Below are 19,640 nucleotides of genomic sequence, written 5' to 3' on the forward strand. Positions count from 1 at the left end.
CAGAACACAATCTGAATCCAGTCATAAACCAATCATTGAAAAGTGCTAAAACCAGGACCAAAATTAGACCTAAACCAGTCCAAAAACATGTTCAGAGCCTGTCAGAATACAGTCTGAAACCAGTTTTAGAAACATACCGAAACCAGTCTAAGTCTTAAACCATATTTAAATCACATCCAAAACCAGGAGAACCAAGACTGAAGCCAAACATAAACCTGTCCCAAGAAAGTCCAGAACCAGTCCAACATCCAGTCTGAAACCAGTCTGGAAGCTCTTCTAGAAAGCCCCAGAGCATGATACTGCCACCACCATGCTTGGTGATAGGCTTGGTGTTCTTGGGGTTAAAGGTCTTACCTTCAGTTTTTCTTCCATCTGACCACAGAACTTTCCTCCAGAAGGTCTTTTCTTTGTCCATGTGATCAGCAGCAGACTTGAGTGGGGCTTTGAGGTTCTGCTTCTGGAGAAAAACATGAATTTCTTTCTTGAATTAGATGATTTTGTTATCTAAAGCTGCTTTGAAATGGCTGCAAATGAGTTTCTTGACTTGTTCAGTCATTAGTTTTCTTTTTCAGATCTTTGCTGAGCTCCTCAGACTTCCCTACTGTAGTGTTTGTGTTATGGCCCCTCCCTCCTCTGTGCTACACCATGGAGCAGCTGACTGTCTTGGCCGATGCAGTGCAGCTGAGTCCAATCAGTGATCAGTGGCTGTTTAAGCCGGACTCACCTCAGCAGTCAGTGCTGGATCATTATCTCTGCTGGCTCCCTGCCAGTCCTCGGCCCAGGTCTGCTTTGGTTCTGATCTGTTGCCCTCCCAGTGAACTTTTTGGACTGTGAGTCCAGCCGTTGTGTTCAGTTTAGGCTTTAGCCCGTGTAGTGGCCAGTTTAGTTATAGTTCTTGTTTATTTTAGAGTTCTATTTGTTTTTTTTAGTTAAATTCTCAGATTTCTGTATGGAGTTTGGTTTGCTTTGGTTTCTGTAAATTAAAAACCTTGTTTAATAATCCATCTGCCTCCTGTGTGCCTGCACTCTGGGTTCAAACCCCCCACTCTGTCACAGTTTGAGTCTAATGAGTGGATCTAATGGGTTCTATTTAAACTGGATCAGAGGAGTCAGCAGCTGTAGTCGCTGTAGGCATTTTGGGTGAGTTTTGGGAGCATTTTTGGACATCAAAGGTCATGACACGAAAAAAAATCTGATTCCCACAGCTTTCTACATCATCAAATCTGAAAATTCAAGTATTTATATTTTTGACCCAGTAGGTTTTGTCACATTTGCAGAAGACTGTTAATAAATCGAGTTTTTTTTTGGTTTTCTTTTTTTTTTTTTTGTGACAAGATGTGTTTTAATGATTCCGTCATAGAAAACTCAGAGTTTTAGGAATCATTGGAAACTGAAAACTGCCAAAGATATGCATGTCTTTTGGCAAACTTTTGTCCAAGACTGTAAATACAATCTATGCTGAATGAATACTGACTTCAATGACAAAAACTGTCCAAAAAAAATTATGAAATAAATAATGAATATACATCAAACAATATAGTCTGTACATCAAAATAATAACAATCCTTAACATTATGTCTACTGCTTCCTGGTTTGTAGCAGTTTGTCTTTCCAGTGTGAGATTTGTGAACACCTGAACGTCTGTTTGACTGAAACGCTGCACTGCAGGTATCAATAAAACCCAGAAGGAGCAGCAGCAGGAGGTGGACCTGCCTCTTTCTTCACAGCATGGTCAAAAAAACGTTGGTTCAACTTTAATCAAGGAGGCTGAAAACCCTTTTTTCTCTCTGATGGTGAACACACAAACACACTCACACTGACGGTTCAGCTTCATTCATCACGAGTCCTTCTGAGGAAAATCTGCAGCCATCTCTTCCTCATCAGGACCAAATGGGCCTCTGAGGCTTCAGGAGCTCAGCCAGAAAACACACTGCTGATGTTCAGGCTCCTCGTTGCTTCAGATCTTTACATCTTTTCAGCTGAACAGAAAGGTTTTATTTTACTGCCTGTTTACGCTGGCTGAAAACAAATATCACAAATATCAAAACAGATGTGGAAGGCAGGATGTTGAATATTTTATTTTATGCTTATCAGCTGGTAAAGTTAAGATATTTAAAATTTAAAAACCAGCAGTTATATCTTAAAATCTAAATCGATGCAGAGAAGCCAATATCAGCTAAATGTGGTCTCAAGTGCCTGTTTGGAAACAAGCGCCAGCATCATTTTCTCCTCCATATATTTACATAAAACCCGGGTCTCTGGCCAAACATTTACCAGCAGTTAGTTCTCTAAATCATCACCACATAAAACTGAGATGCAAAACATAAAGAAAACAGCAAGGAAGTGCAGCCAGAGACATAAACTGGTATTTAGATGGAGTCAGATCATGTTTACTCAAGTTCTTGGAGGATTTCCATGTTATGCTGCTGCCATCTTTTGCTTCTGAATATTTGAACATAATAATGTAATTTTTAGACTTTTCCTTTTATTTTACAAGTTACTCGTCTTTTTTTCAGTTAAAGCATTAGTATGAAGCATTGTGATCAGCTGAGACAATCAAAACTAATATAAATGTGCACAAACCAACATGAGCATTGCAGGGCTGCCGACTTGTGACCAGACCTTAGAGTGAGATTTGGTTTGTGCTGGATGTTGATGGGGGTCTGGGGTCCTCCCCCAGAAAACTTTGAAAATTATTGATCCTATTTCCTGCATTCTGGTGTATTTTAAGAGCATTTTGCCTGTTAAAATCTTATTACAGAGATAACATTAAGAGATAATAAAATAAAACATTGAGCTGGAAAAAAAAGCAGAAATAAACCCAGCAAAGACAGGCAGTACTGAAAATGGTTCTTCATGTAAAATATGGATGAAAGTTCTGTGGCTGGATGTGCACAACACATTTCAGTATTTTCCATAAATATATGCATAATTGAAATAACTCCAGCAACCACTTTGTAACATTTGTCTTGGAGGATTTTAATGCAGACACTCAACAGCTTCAAGTTGACCACATCAGACAACTAAACAATAAGAAGTGCTTCAGCAAAAACAAAACATATCTTCATAACTTAAATTATCCATTTCCTGAACAGAATTACAGTCAGACACTAAACTCTCACCCACAGGAGCAGGAAGACATGGACTAAACCCAGGACTAAACCAGGTCTGACTAGGCCCAGAAATAAATAATAAAGACTGTAAACTCAGAATAAATGGCACAACTGTAAACAGGAACAGGAAAAGAACAGGGAAAAATGAATTCTTGTGAGTCATGTTGTCCTCCCTGGTGGCTTTCTGAAGCCTTGATGATCTCTGGGGTGGGTTCCCATTCATGGCATGGCTCCAAAGCAGACATTTTAATAGTCAGAATAGAGGAGAGTGTTCCCTCTAGAGCCAGACTGTTCCTGGTCTGAGTCTTGTTCAGTCCAACCAGTGAAAACAATCGTTCAGCGTTGGCATTTGAGTGGAGCACACCATAAAAAAAGAATAGTTGAGAAAACTTAAAATTTCAAGGCAACCTTTTGCAGTAAAATTTTTGAATTGTCTCGATGATTTGCTAGTTCATTGTCCTGAGTCATATTTCATTGTTGTATCAGTTACATTTACATTGTGCTGTGAATAGTCACTACTATTAATTCTTCATTTGGTAAATATAAACTTGTTTATTAGCTGAATAGTGTGATTGACAGAACTACCAAAAGCTAAGCAACCCCAAAAAAACTTGGGGTTGCTTAGCTTCTAATATCTGATGGGATCATCACTGTCAAGGTGGTGGAGCCATAAATTAGGCTACATTTGACGCTTTAACTTGCATGTAAACTTATTATTACATTTTAAATACAGTACATTACAGTTTTTGAATAGAAAGTGTGAAGGAAAAATTCCTCACTTTCTCATGACTGAGGTGGTTCTAGTTTATGACAGCCTAAATGCTGAGTCATCCCAAATGGTCACCCTTGACTCATGGTTCTCCTAGATAGAGGATACAAACTTGCGTATGCTCTCTCTGTCCCCTAATATGACCCTGAGACAGACAGACGCTTGGTAAACATAACATAGGGATAACAGACCAACTATCTGGCTGACGATGTCAGAACAACAAGGTTATATTGCTGTGTTCCTGTTCAGATGGATCCTGAACTAACAGTCCTGCCTCCACATTTAGAGTATTACATCAACATGGCACGCCTTCCAAACGGTATAAGTGCCCAAGACCAGAGAGACTCCTCAGAACTGATGCTGCCAGTGCTCACGTCACTGTGTTACTCGCTGTATCATTTCTCCTGAATTCAGTAAACCTTATTCTCAACATAAGCCATCTGAGTCTCCAGAGTGTCTCTGAGTTTGCCTCCTGATTCCTCTTTTGACACCGCAGAATTCCCGAACAAAAAGCACTTTTTTGTTTGATACTTATCTAAAACGTTTATCTCATCTGTCTTCATATATTCATATTTGTTTTTTCAACTAATCGATGGCAAACTGATCAGAAATCTGTGAGCTAAGATCAATATGGTGAGAACTTAATGTGACAGGAAAAGTTTATTTCAGGTGTGCATCAGCTAACATGCCGTAGCGATCCAGGTATTTTGACTGCTACATCACCCGTCTGTATTTACAGTCTGCGATCGACAGGAAGGGACAGGAAGTGACAGGAAGATATGTATTAGCCAGCAAACATCAGATTAACTGTCAGGACCTGAAACCCAACACCAGTCAGACTCGTTGTAAATGAAACTGAATTTATCAGGAAATAGTCTGAGTAACATTTGAGATTCAGACTCTGCAGTAGACGATGTTCCTCCTCCTAATGTTCTGTTGTAGCATTAATGTTTACAATATGAGGAAATAACAGGATGTTCTCTGCAAAGTGAAGCACAAAGAAGATAAAAACACCACTTGTCCTCTTTATTTCAGTCGGCCTTGGTGGAGGAACCTCCTGAGATCCATTGTGTTGTTCTGCACTGTAAGTAAAAGCAGAGCTGCTGTATTTTAAGAAGCACCACCGGGACTCTGTTTAGCAGCAGCTACTAAACACACTCCATGTCCAACATTCCTCTCTGGAAGCTGCTCAGTCGTGCATGGAGAGCAGAGAATTAGTTTTTATTCATGTTTGGCTACAAGACGTGGACGATGCAGCGAGTCTTCTGTTAGAGTCACAGTCAAAGTACAGACAGACTGAAAATAGCAATAAAAAAAGTGCTGATTTATGCTGGGATGACTCATTTCTGAATAATACATATCATATTAGAGGCTGCTGCTGGGGAATAGTTTCATTGGTTTGTGCATAAAGTGACAATAAATAGTGGGAAAATGCCCGTTGCAGCAGGTCACGGTCCACCACGACGTCCACAATCCAAAATATATTCCGTTTTTTAGTGGGTTATGACGAAGAAAAGCATCAAATATGAGAAATCTGAGAAGCTTAAACACTGAAAAAGAGTGTTGCTGAGTGAATTTGTGTCAACTATACAGCCATTTTCAGATATTTAGGGAGTAAATTTATTCAAGATCTGTACTTAAATACAATTTTGATGTACTTTACTGCAGTATTTCCATGTAATTTTACTTCCTACTTTGACTACACTGTATTTCTAAGACAAATATAACACTTGACTATGTTGATTTTAAAGCTTTAGCTAATTAGCAGATGCAGATTATTCATAAATTAGCAAATTATGATGGTAGATTAAGCTACGTAGCAGGGTATAAAGTCATAAAATCACCTCCAGCAGCAAGATTAAAGCAATATTTCGCTAATTTTATGCAGTATTATTACATTTATAGTACTTCAGGTACTTGAATACCAGTATTTGTGTACTTTTACTTTGATTACAGGGTTTTTTACACCGTTTTGCTGCAAATTTTGCTTTATCAAAGGCTCTAAATGCTTCTTCCACCTCGGTTTCAGCATGTAAAGGTGGATTAATCTATAATATTGCATCATAATTGATCAGTTTTTGTGTTAATAATCTGATTCTGAGTCGAAACGCTCCTGTAAAGTGCATCAGGAGTGTTCTTAAGCGGTGTACTTTTCCATCCCTGCATCTCTAATGCTTTTATTAGCTCCCAACCCTAATCTTTTTTTTTAAAAATGGAATCAGACCTAAACCCAGATATTAAATCCAGAATTTTCCCCAAAAAAAGTGTCCTCTGAAGGTCTTCAAGCTAAATTTATCATCACTGAACTGCAGTTAGCAGCAGGTTTTAAATGATGCTCTGCTGCCACCAAGTGTTCAGCGTTACATGTGCAATATGCAGCATTTTTATTTTTTACACTGTCAGAGTTTCACACATGCATTCCAGAGTAAAAGTGCACAATAATATCAACATCCAGAGAACAGCGCTGTTCAGTCAAAGCTTCAGTGCAGTTTTTGAAAATTAAAATGATACTAAAAACCTAAAACAGTTAAATTATCAACCAACGAACAACCAAAATGAAACACAAAACATGAAAAATGAGAGAAAATGAGACAAAATCAACTAAAAATGAGCTGTAAATGATCAAAAATTAGGCTAAAACAACCAAAATCTGATGCAAAACAACTCAAATGAGGCATAAAATTTGAAAAATGAGACATATTGAGACACAACTTACTAAAACTCTGAAGCAAAACATCAAAAATTAAAATAAATAGGCAATATTAGTCTTTTAATAGAACTGTGAGCGATCGAGTCCACATTCATCAGAGTTTTTTCCTCCCAGCAGCTGTTTTCAGCAGTTGCAGAAATTATCACTAATATCATGCTGTTATTGGTTTTCAAGGTTCTTCCTTTGGATTATGAACCGTTTTCTTCCATAAAATAAGTTTTTCATTCACGTTTGATCTCATTACGTCAGGGAGAGTAAGTTGATGTCGTAGCAGCCGTCCACCTGCAGCAACAAAAAACACAGAAAAGTGAATTTTTTCTCAGTTTATTCCCAATTACACATAGAAGTTTAGGCCTAAAGTTCTGGATTTTCACACAGGTGTTGTTGACGATGTGTAAAAACTTTGTGATGTAATGTTTTCGTGGTCTTAGTTACAGTTATTCACCCAGACAGTTTCACTTTTATCCATGTGCTAACATAACTGCACAAGGGTTTTCTAATCATCAGTTAGCCTTTCAACACCATTAGCTAACACAATGTAGCATTAGAACACAGGAGTGATGGTTGCTGGAAATGTTCCTCTGTACCCCTATGGAGATATTCCAATAAAAATCAGCTGTTTCCAGCTAGAATAGTCATTTACCACATTAACAATGTCTACACTGGATTTATCATTCATTTAATGTTATCTTCATTGAAAAAAACCCTTTACTTTCAAAAATAAGGACCTTTCGAAGTGACCCCAAACTTTGGAACGGTAGTATATGTACGGTAATAGACAACAACAAAAATGTCGTAGTTAAGGTTTCAGCCTCGTACTAAACACACACTTTTTACAAAACTGGCAGATGTTTCCTTTAAAATGAAGCCTCATGAATGTAATTTGGCCTTATAGGGTTTGGTTGAGCCCAATAGGTGACAATTTCGTAAAGAGACGTTGAGGTTAGAAGGTTAAAGTTTCACCAGATAAAGTCAAAAACAACCAACATATGGTAAAAAAAGAAAAGGTAAGGGTTAAACTGTCATGAAAAACCAAAGGAAAAATCAGATTGTCACATTGTTGTGCCATGAGTTGACCTTTCTGGTACTTGGGAAGAGTTTTTCTAAAGATCCCACGTTTATACATACTACTCTTATGACGGCTACATGACCTGGAGGACTTTAAACACATGAATATACTTCTGGGATGAACCAAGCCTCATTTGGAACCTCAATTTTGGTGCTTTTGAGAAATTTTAGCTGCAACCCAACAACACCTAGATCACCTCCACCTCTGATGATATATCATTTCTTAATTTTCTTCGAACAGATAGTTTTGTTTCAATTTATGAGAATGATTGTGTTCCAGACTCACGTCAAACCGTCCGATGGAGGCTGTAGTCTGGTTGGTTTGCATCACTTCAGTCAGAGCCCACATCTGCTGAATACTGGACGATACCGTCTGTGGATCTGGGAGGCCCTGAGAGACACAAACACACGTCAAATACATATATTTACAATATTAAACATCTAATTTATTCAGCTAACTGTTGCGCTATAATGTCTGAGAATCATATTTCCCATCATAATATCTGTGATGTGAAAACTTCCACAATTTCACCTCCTAACAGGCTAAAAACAGCTCAGCTTTGTGCATTTTTGAGATAATTCAATATTTTTTTGATGAAAATTAATAATAAACATTACAAAAGTCCAATCAGGGAACTTGAAGACGAGGTTTTCAATGGGCATAAATTCTTCACACCACCCCGGAAGACAGTTCTAGTTGGGAAATAATTTATCTCTCATTCATTTATTAGCCCAAATGTAGTTAAAATTGAATATAGTGAGTGTAAAAAGCCAAAAAAGCCTTGGCAACCTCGTCGGGCTGCTAAAACCTCAGATTCTCAGAAAAATAACGAGGACGTGACCTTGTGTCCTTAATGGGAGCTAAAGCTGCATTTCCACCCAAAATACTTTCAAACTTTTAGACTTATAAACAGTTTTCAAGGAACTAAAATGTTCCTTTAGACTGCTTGTTGTTTGTGTTTTCATCACAATATAAAGACAAATTAAGATTCACCAAAATAGTCCACTAATGTAGGAAAAAGCTGTTTTTAACATCACAACAACATTCCAGTCAGATACAACAGAGACGAAGCAGAATAAACAGACAAGTGACAGCAGTAAAAATGGAGGAAATTCAGGTAGACCTTCTGTTGTTGTTACTGTTTTTAGTGCTTTGAAAATGTTGTCATTGAGTCAATGCTGTAAAAAAGTTGACTAAAAGCACTTGAAATGCTCAACTTCAAGGCAGAAAACAGACTGTACAAACTACCTGAGGTGACTGAGATTAACTGGCTGAAACTGAATTCGGTAAAAATACTCAAAATATATCAGAAATGCTGCCATCTTCAGCCACAAAAGTTTCTAAATTCTAAGAAAGTAGTACTCCTCCAGAAACCCACGGTGCCAGAGGTACCGCACCAACCCAAGATTCCTCAGCAACCCGAAGTCCCACAGAAGACAAAGGTCCCCCACCAGCCCAAGGTCCTCCAGCAACCCAAGGTGCCCAAGGTCCCACAGAAGACCAAGGTCCCCCACCAACCCAAGGTCCCCCACCAACCCAAGGTCCCCCACCAACCCAAGGTCCCCCACCAACCCAAGGTCCCACAGAAGACCAAGGTCCTTGACCAACTCAAGGTCCCCCAGCAACCCAAGGACCCTAATCAACCTAAGGTCCCCCAACAACCCAAGGCCACCAGCAAGTCAAAGCTGCCAAAGATCCCACAAAAGACCAAGGTCCCCCATCATTCCAAGTTCCCCCAGCAACCCAAGGTGCCCAAGGTCCCACAGAAGACTAAGGTCCCCCACCAACCCAAGGTCCCTCAGCAATGTAAGGTCCCCCACCAACCCAAGGTCCTCCAGTGACCCCAGGTACCCAAATACTGGCTCCAGCGACCTCAGACGGTACACTATCCATTCAAGAAGCCAGGCTACCAGTCCAAGGTGCTACGCCAGAAGCCCATTAAACCAGTCACTGACCTTAGCAGACTGTAAAAGAAAAATAATTAAAATGCTGGAAATGCATTGAGTTCCTCCTGTAAAGGTTCCTGTGGAAACTTCCTGCAGAGGAAACGCTAATGCTAAAGCTACAGTGTTTACCTCCAGATCCGGGTGGTGGTCGACCAGAGTCAGGTCAGACAGCCAATCAGAAACTTCCTTCTCTGGGTCCTGGAAAGAGGAAACTTTATCTCATTTATCTCTGCAGCTGAATCCAGCGTCACATTTGAGTTAAGACCTTTCAAAATAGATGCAATAAATGTATGTTTACATGCTCCAATGCATCTAAACAAAATATAACTGTTCTACTAGCTGTGAAACGTCTAATCTGCTGGAAAAAACATCTTTATTCGGCAAACTGAATTCATTCAGTAGAAGGAAATGACCAGGATGGAGCCACACTGTGTCATGGAAACGCTGCATTTCTTTCCAATTAAGACTCAGATGAATCCCCTTAAGTCTTTAAACAAGAAGAGCTTTACAAAACACCAAGAAAGTCAATTTAGTGTCTCATCTTACATCAATTAAACACCAGGATTTAATGCATCAACATCTAAAACAAACACCGTTGTTCTCACCAAATCCACTGATCAGGAGTGCAACAAAAATACATAGAATAAAGAAAATATTTACTCCAACCAGAAAGAAATGACTGGATTAAAAAGCAAATTTTTCTTTTCTTTCAAACCCTTCAAGAACCTGACAGAGACTCTCAGTCAGTCAGTTCCAACTCTGGTATTTATCTGAGACGGTTGTATTCTGGTTTGGCTCTAATTCAGATTACTAGTGGAGTAAAAACACATGTAAACACAGCTCAACAATCAACCAAGAACATTCATGTTTTTTTAACCTTAAAGATGCTGAAATCACATAAAAATCTGCTACCGGTAACTTTAACTTTTGTACTATACAATTATACAATAAGAGATAAATTCAATTAACCATCTCTGTCAACATCCTTTAATAGAAAATCAACAGTTTGCTCAATTATTCACAGGATGAGGATGGCACTTTTTTGGAAATCTCACACTTAAACAAAACAGCAACAAGTAATAGTGTGCACTATTTAGTAAAAAGCCAGTATTTTCATATTCTGACTTGTTTGTGAAAGTGAACTTAGCTGCTTGTTTTGGTTCTCTAACTTCACTGCTCAGTGTTTGCAGTAAAATCAGTGACTGTTCAGCAGCAAACAGATGCAGGCAGAGGCACGAGTGTGAAAGCAGTGAAGCATTCAGCCTCGTATTACTGCCAGATGAAGCAGCTCCGCTCCGGCTGGATTTCCACATCAACTTAAGAAGGTGATGATGTGTGAATGTTGTTTACAGCCTAAACAGCTCCTTCAGCTTTACCTCGGCTCCTCTTGTTTATCATTCTGTCTCTTTGCAGCCAAAACATAAACACAGTGTTGAGCTTTGAGGGTAAAATTCAGCCAATAATCTGAAAACTGTGCAGCGTTTCCACTTAGGTGGCAGCAAAATGTCTCAACAGCAACAGAGGAAACTATGAAGTGAGATTAGTGTGTTAGAGAGGTGTGTGGAGTCAAAAGTTTTCAGTGTCACGAAGGAGGCTCTGTTTTAACCTGCTAGATCTCCATGGTAACTGATGCTGTGGAGCTAGATCTCCATGGTAACTGATGCTGCAGAGCTAGATCTCCATGGCAACTGATGCTGCACAGCTAGATCTCCATGGCAACTGATGCTGCACAGCTAGATCTCCATGGTAACTGATGCTGCGGAGCTAGATCTCCATGGTAACTGATGCTGCGGAGCTAGATCTCCATGGTAACTGATGCTGCGGAGCTAGATCTCCATGGTAACTGATGCTGCGGTGCTAGATCTCCATGGTAACTGATGCTTAGTTTTGTCGAGTCAGCTTCGTTGTAAACCCTTCAGTTTACTCACTACAGGAAACTAACAGCCTCAACCACAGCTACACATCAGAAGCTCCTAAAGTTTTCTATCGATGTTGTAAAAATAAAAAGCTCCACCACCTCCTCTCTCGTTCACATTTAGACCTCATTACATCTCATTATTCTCCCCTTGAGGTTGTGATTAATGTGACTTTTCGTCCCCTGAAGGCTGAAATATGAGCAGCAATAAAAGCAAACACTGACCGGCTCCATGTGAGGGAAGATCTTGACGTCCTCCAGGCTGAAGGTGAGCCAGGCGGAGGACGGCTGTCTCAGGATCAGTCTGACGGATACGACGTGGTCCGCCTCCACCTGCATCTGGAGGGAAAGGACGATCAGAAATGTGTAAATGTGGAACTAAAATCCAGTCATTAGTGACCAGGAGCCTCCTTCTCTGCAATGCTGCTGGAGAAACGTCTGGTTTTTGCAGATTTCACTGATATTAGCAATGAAAACAAAGCGTTTGATGGTTGTTAAGGAGAACATTATAGAACATTCTTCCATTAAACGTTCCCACAATGTTTCACAATAACAAAGGAAGGACGTTCTCAGTGAAACACACGTTTTAAGAGCATTTCTAGGGAACCTGGAGGAGACAACAACAAGAAAAATAATCTGGCTGGGTTCATCTCTATGGAAACAACAGTGGCTTCAAGTGGAGAGAACTCAAAAATGTCTTCAGGCTGACAAAAAATAATAATTCTTTGACTTTTTATTTCACCAAAATTGAAAAAATTGTAATTTCCAACATATTTCTACATGTTCACGAGTGCAAATACTCAAAGAAAATAAAAACAATGGCTCTACAAGCTGTAGATATTTTACTACTTAGGTTCTGTGGAGACACTGCCTGCAGTTCAACCGAGAACTTTCTGAATTTTTGTCGTGTGACTGTTGGTCACAGTTGAGTCACTAATGGCTTCATGGCTGCAGCAATTAGTAAGGAATTTTTTTGTTTTTATAGAATCAGGTGCAGGCTGTTTATTTTTGGTGATTTGTTTTAAATACTAGACGTGTAAAATAGATTTAGTCTAAAATATCACAATTTTAAGCTTTGATTGGTTTATTTTGCAGGAGAAATATATCATAAATCAAGTTCTACATTTTTTTGTAAAACATGAATTTAACAAACTCCCTTTTGTCAGTGAAATACACTTGTGTGTTTAAATATATGGATATTTTGTGCAAACAAAGCCTAAATTCTGAATTTTTGTACAATACATGATGGAATAAACTGGTATTAAAGAAATATCACAATTATAAGCTAACATTTTTTTTTCCAGTTTAAGAACCAACGGAAAGGTGATTGTTTTCTTTTTTCTTTAGCAATTTCCAGCTGCTAAATGGTGTCATTTTGGAGACAGGTGGAGGTGAACTAGATCTGGCCAATCAGAGGGGAGGGAAACAGACCGAGACAGGAAGTAAAGATGACAAGGGCAGGGAACATCGAAATAAAACAGGAAGTAAACAGCATGTTGACACAGAATCACCAATTTATCCAATAATCTAGACTCTAATCGTGTCAAAACTGTTAACTTCTCCCAATATTTCTCTTAGTGTACATATATGCAACACAGTAAGTTACACAAATGCAAGACAAGACATGGAAATACACAAAAATAATGATGAATCACCAACAAAAACCTTAAAAAAAAATCTCACAAACTACAGGCACTAACCTCCAAAGTTCTCTTAAAGTATAAAAACATCAACCCTCTCACAATTAAAAACAAGATTTCATGATTAAGATTTAACATTTTTCCAGCGCATCCTCCTCCTACCTGTTTAATCTCTTCACAAAATGTTCTGAAAATGTGATTTACAAGCATCCTGACATCTGCACAGCTGCCAGCAATTAGCAATGAAGTGGATTTAAAAAATGGAAATCTTCAGTTTTGACTTTTTGCAATGCTTTTTTTTTTTTAGTCCGACTCCTTCTACATAAAACCATAGTAAAATCCCTTAAGGCTAAAGATGACAAACGATAAGCCGTTAAAGAGTGAATGAGCGTCAGCCTTGAAGTAAACAAACATTAAATCATCATTCAGCAGCTGGCTCTGTTTGCTCGGAGAACAAACGAGAAGAAAAAGTGAAATATAAGGAGGTTTGTGTTTGTCTCAGCAGATCAACATTATAGTGATTCCAGACGCTGTTGGTTTTACTCCCAGTGGGACCAACAGATTTAACTGCTGGAAAATAAATGTTCCAACTGAAGCACAGAATGATGCAGAAGTAAAGAAGAACACGTCTTTATCTTCAGATTCTGCTGCTGATGATCTGTTAGCATGTTGGCTAATTACTTCCGGACACTTCAGAGGAATAAAAAGCACCTGATTAGTCCCATTAATCACATTATTTATTAGGAACGACTGGAGACAAGATGCCCTCGAGTCAGTTTATGCAGTGTAACACAACCTAACAACAGAACAGCTGTAAAGTAATTTCAGTAGCTATCAGAGACTCAGAACACCGTCCTACCTTCCACTTGATGTCTTTTAGCGGACAGAAAAGCTACATGCTGTTGTACAACATGCACACTTTCTACTTTTTCTGGGTATAAATCTGAGGCTTCAGAGTTCAAAATGTGCATAAAAGAAGCTATGAATCCAAAAGTCTGCAAGAAAATTGGTATTTGTTGCATGTAACCAACCACAGGAATACACAAAGATGCTCGCTGGCTAAGCTTGTTCCTCGTTTCCATGAGCACAAATCATAAATCAACGATGATTTTACAAAACTGCATTGACACACATGTTGCTGCCAACATGGAACAAGAAAAGAAGAATTAAAGAAATTGTGTCTATAAGCTGCAGAGGGCGAAAAGAAGTTACAGTTTTAGACACCAATTACAAAGAAAAATGCTAACAGGGCAGCTACTCGCTAGCCTCCACCTCTAATTGGTCATTTTTAACGTCTTGGAGCTTCATTAGCTTCCTTTGCATTTATCTTATTTTTCTTTTCTGGTTTTAGAATGCGGCTGAATTATGTCCAACTTAGTTTTTTTTTTTTTTTTGTTTACTGCTAACTGTAGGACTACTTGTGCCTTTACCTTCACCTGCTCATAAATATTCATTCAATTTCCCACAGAAAAAAGAAAATATTTTATTTTACCTTAGTTTATCTCAGCTTATTTTACTTTATCTTATCATAGCTTAGCTTAGCTTCTCATCTGAGCTTATCTTAGTTTATCTTATTTTAGCTCATCTCATCTTAGCTTATATTGACCTACTAGTGTGTCTTAGCTTAACTTATCTTAGCTCATGTTAGATTATCTTTGCTTGTTTTAGCATATTTTATTTCATCTTAGTTTATCTTAGTTAATCTTAGTTTATCTAATCTTATCTCATCTCAGCTTGTATTATCTTTCTTAGTTTAGCTTATCTTATCCTAGTGTATGTTAGCATATCTTTGTTTGTCTTATTTTATCTTATACTATCTTGGCTTATCTTATGTTAGCGTATCTTAGCTTCCCTTTCTTATCTTATATTATCATATCTCATCTTATCTCAGCTGATAATATCTTGTGTTAAATCGAGTCTTCCTGGTTTGTGGCTCCTGATAGGTTGCATTCAGACACTTTTTCAGTGTTGAACCCTCCGTCACCTGCAGCCCACCTGAGTCCTGTGGATGGAGTAGTAATTCTGGGAGCCCCCCTCGGTGTGGGGGTTGTCCATCAGCGGCAAGTCTCTGAGGGCCGTGGACCACTTGGCTGGAGCCTCCTGACCTGGACTCCTCCTGAGCAGACGAACCGTCACGTAGGCGGTGTAGTAGTTCTTAAAGGTGATCTCCTCCACCTGGAACACAGAAAACACCGATGAAACAAAGTTCTCCAAAAGCTCCCCAAACTTTAGAACACAATGACTCATTGGACCACGTCGCTGCCTGGAGGAATCCGCCTGCAGTCCGTCTGGGTTCTTAACCTGTTGTTTGAGCAACAGCGAGTTCTGCCGGATTAGCATTAAAAGCTAAACCAGGCGGCGTCAGAACGTTCGCTGCGGATTATTCCTTTGTGCATAAACTGGCTCGGGGCGGACGCCTTTGAAGCTCACAGCTTTGAGCTAATGAGGAGTCGCTCTGCATTAGAAATGCTTTTTAATTAGGACTAAATGCTGAGAAAGTAGGTCAGAGCCCAGAAATGTTTGGAGTGTTTCTGCAGACAGAAACGCAGCGTTATATTCAAACTAATGCTCTGAGTGTGTGTGTGTCTTCTGCTTTATTAGATGCTGGGAGACACCTGAAGGTTGAGGAGGAAAAAAAACTAACACAATGGCACAAAGTCACAAAAACGAGACAGAAAATCATAAAAAATGAGACACAAAATCACAAAAACGAGCCATAAAATCATCAAAACAAGACAATAAATCACAAAAACGAGACACAAAATTACAAAAACAAGCCACAAAAAAAAATCACAAAAACAAGCCATAAAATCATCAAAACGACAATAAAACACAAAAACTAGACACAAAATCCTCAACATGAGACAAAATTATCAAAACAAGCCACAAAACCACAAAAACAAGACATAAAATCACAAAATCACAAAAATTGGACAAAAAAAATCTTAATAATGGCACAAAATCACAAAAACGAGACACAGGTTTTTGATGCTTTGATGTTCATCATCCAGATTTTTAACACTTTTTGTGTGTTAGCATCCATATTATTGACATCTTTCTATATTATTATCCAGGTTTTTTAAAAGATTTTATTGTCATAAAATTCATGTTGTTGACATTTTTAAAGTTCATTTTCAGGTTTTTGACACTTTTGTCTGCTGAGATCCATTTTTTTTGGTCCTTTGTCTTCTATATCCTGGTTTGCGACATTTTAGTGCATCATTTCCAGATTGTTGACACTGTTTTACATTTATAGGCGAGATAAAATGTATAAAATGTTAGAAAATGGTTGAAAATGTGGACCAGTGTTTCTTAAATCATCCAAACCCCAAAGATATTTAGTTTACTGTCACACAGGATGAAAGAAAGCAGATAAAAATCACATTTAAGGAGCTGTAATCACAGAATTTAGCCTCAAACCAATGAATGAATGAATCATAAACTAAGTAACTGATAAATTCCTGCAGCTCTATAGAGCATTAACTGCATTTCAGACTAAATACACAGTGGATGGAGTGGATATGAGACGCTCTACTGACTTACATTGACCGGTTTTCCAAAGGGAAGGCTGACGTCGACCACACAGACACCAGAGTGAACTGTTTCTGCTTTAGAGTCTCCGATCTGCAGGTAAACTGGAGGTTTGATGGTGCAGTTCACAGGAACGACGTCATCGCTGCTCCCACTCATCCTCTGGAAAACAAAGAGAATAAAACAGAACAAAACTTTGTATTATATTCTGGAAAAAAAACAAGTATTATAGACAAATATGAAAGATAGACTGTCAGAAAGTCAGGTTGAACTGCAGGCAGTGTTTCCACAGACAGACTGAGAGGAAAACCAAAGCTACTGGATGAATAAATAAATGCAGCATGGTTCAGAAACAGTGAACAGAGGAGCAGGTAGTTGGAGATCCATCCAGCATGGTGAAACATCTTTCTACTGATGATGAACAGAGTAGAGAGGAAAAGACTAGAAACATGGAGATAGTTAAATATCTACAGTATGTGCAGACAACATGACCACAAATGGACAAAACTGTATCAAAACGAGACACAAAATCACAAAAATTAGACACAAAATGACAAAAACAAGAAGCTAAATCACAAGAATGAGACACAAAATCATCAAAACGAGACAAAAAATTCACAAAAACAAGACACAAAACTGCAAAAATTAGACACAAAACCATAAAAATGAGTCACAAAATCACAAAAATGAGACACAAAATCATTAAAACGAGACACAAAACCACAAAAACCAGACACAAGATGACAAAAACGAGTCACAAAATCATCAAAACGAGACACAAAATCACAGAAACGAGACATAAAACGACAAAAACAAGACATAATTACAAAAATGAGAAGCAAAACCACAAAAACGAGACACAAAATTACAAAAAAGACAAAACTACAAAAACGAGACACAGGATGAATGTTATGACTGTGCTCCTGTTAGCTGCAGCTGTTAGCCTCCTGTCTGTTAGCACCACGGACCCCGGAGCTTCTCCTCACGGCAGCAGAACGATTCCACTCACTGATTAAAACCTCAAATATCCACGTTTTCATCCCCTAACACCACATGTTTTAACATAAACAGCGTTAGCACAGCGTTAGCACGGAGGCTAGCAGTGCAGAAACAGACGTTAGCGCAGCAGCTAGCAGAGGATTCGGGTTTATTAACGACATTTAAGGCTCTGAAAAAGTCATAAAGGGACGCAGTTTGAGTTCAGGACTCACCTTTACCCATCAGAGAGGAGTCACAGTTGGTTATAAGAGGAATAAAACAGACGTGAAACGCTTGTACCAGCAGGTGTTAGCATGCTAAAGACGCTCGGTTTAGTTCCTGGTTGTAACCGTGGAGACAGGGAGAGTCTTAAAGGGCCAGCAGCACCTGAAGCCCTCGCACTGACAGCTGCTGTTTTCTGCTCATTTTATGGTTTTAGTTACAAAATATGATGATTTATTCTCCATTAAAATATTTTAGCAAACCTTTAGCTAATCTGGTGGGATGGTTGTTAATTATAATGTGTCTAAGTTCATTTATTTTGCCTCAAAAGCCTTAAAAATGACAGTTTGGTTAATTCAGTTACACCCCAAAACAAAACAAAAACAACAACAAAAAAACAAAACTGTTGGGGTAAAAATAACACAATTTTAATTTAAGTAATTAAATTAGGTTAAGCTTTGCAGAACTTGTATACCAGTGTCATCAGTTATGTAACTGTAGATGAATAGTCATAGTGTGAGGAGAGACCACTGCCACTGTCTGTGCCTGGGTTCTCTGACCCAGCAACAAACACGATATTAACACAAAAGTGTCAATAATCTGGATATTAGTGCATCTACGTGTCAAAAACCTGGATATGAATCTACTAAAGTGTCCCTACAGGCAGCAGGCAGCAGATGGCAGCCTGACTTCATGGATTAAAGCCCAGAATCAGGCTGTTGATGTGTTCAAGGCCTCTATCTCGTCGTCTCAACAATCTGCCATCAGAGACAGATTCAGGTGTTCGGCAGCAGCAGCAGCATTATCAGGCTTAGACAGGACTGCAGCTTTATCAGGCGGCAGCAGGAATCAGCTGCAGCCCTGTACACATTCATCCCTGCAAAACTGACACAAAGTCTTTGGACATCAGTTCTAAAAACACGCACTGCAGTAAACGCTGGAACTATTAATAACCCTGAAGATAACCACTTCACATCCGTCAAACCAAACTGCTGCTGGAAGGATGCTTTCTGCAATAATTCATGCACAGAATGCACACAGACTCCTGTTTTATTTAGGTTCCTTTATAAAATACATCAGAACTTTAGACTTCTGTCCGTACACAATATTCCAAAGCACCTACAAGGAGTATTATTGGGTTGTTATGGGTAGATTGGGTCTGACCACCTCTTACAACACTCATTGCATTAAACTCAGTACTATTCTACCTGGATATTAATGTGTCAATTACTAGAAATGAACATAGAGAACTATCAGAAATCATAGAATAGCACAAAAACATCAATAATATCAATAGTATAAATGTCAAAAACCTGGATATTAATGCATCAAAGGATCCATATCCTGCATATTAACACAAAAATGTCAATAATCTGGATATTAATGCATGAAAGCATCAAAAACGTGAATATTAATGTACCACAGTGTCAAAAATATTGGATGTTAACACACCAGGGTGTCAATAATCTTCATGTTATCATAGAAAAGTGTCAAAAACATGGATACTAATGCATCAAAGTGTCAAAAATCTAGAAAATATTGCAGCAAAACATCAAAACCTCCATATAAATGGACAAAACCATCAATAACCTGGATATTAATGCGCCAAAGTATCAAAAACCTGGATGTTAATGTACTAACGTGGCAATAATCTTGATATTATCATAGAAAAGTGTCAAAAGCATGGATATTATTGCATTAAAACATCAAAAACCTTCATATAAATGGATAAAACCATCAATAACTT

General features: G+C 38.5%; 1 protein-coding gene across 1 annotated transcript; it reads right to left on the reverse strand.

Moving 5' to 3' along the window:
• Window positions 1-6,235: 6,235 nt before the first annotated feature.
• On the reverse strand, window positions 6,236-18,062 carry nicn1 (nicolin 1). The gene is made up of 7 exons (XM_055010435.1): window positions 17,905-18,062; window positions 16,706-16,855; window positions 15,158-15,337; window positions 11,748-11,861; window positions 9,737-9,805; window positions 7,947-8,051; window positions 6,236-6,874 (listed from the first exon to the last, which is right to left on the reverse strand). Exons 2-7 carry the CDS (start codon window positions 16,850-16,852, stop codon window positions 6,833-6,835), a joined length of 657 nt encoding a protein of 218 aa, XP_054866410.1. The 5' UTR covers window positions 16,853-16,855; window positions 17,905-18,062; the 3' UTR covers window positions 6,236-6,832.
• Window positions 18,063-19,640: the final 1,578 nt, after the last annotated feature.

This window comes from Amphiprion ocellaris, chromosome 5 (genome assembly GCF_022539595.1).
Source record: "Amphiprion ocellaris isolate individual 3 ecotype Okinawa chromosome 5, ASM2253959v1, whole genome shotgun sequence".
In the NCBI taxonomy this organism is placed as follows: domain Eukaryota; kingdom Metazoa; phylum Chordata; class Actinopteri; family Pomacentridae; genus Amphiprion; species Amphiprion ocellaris.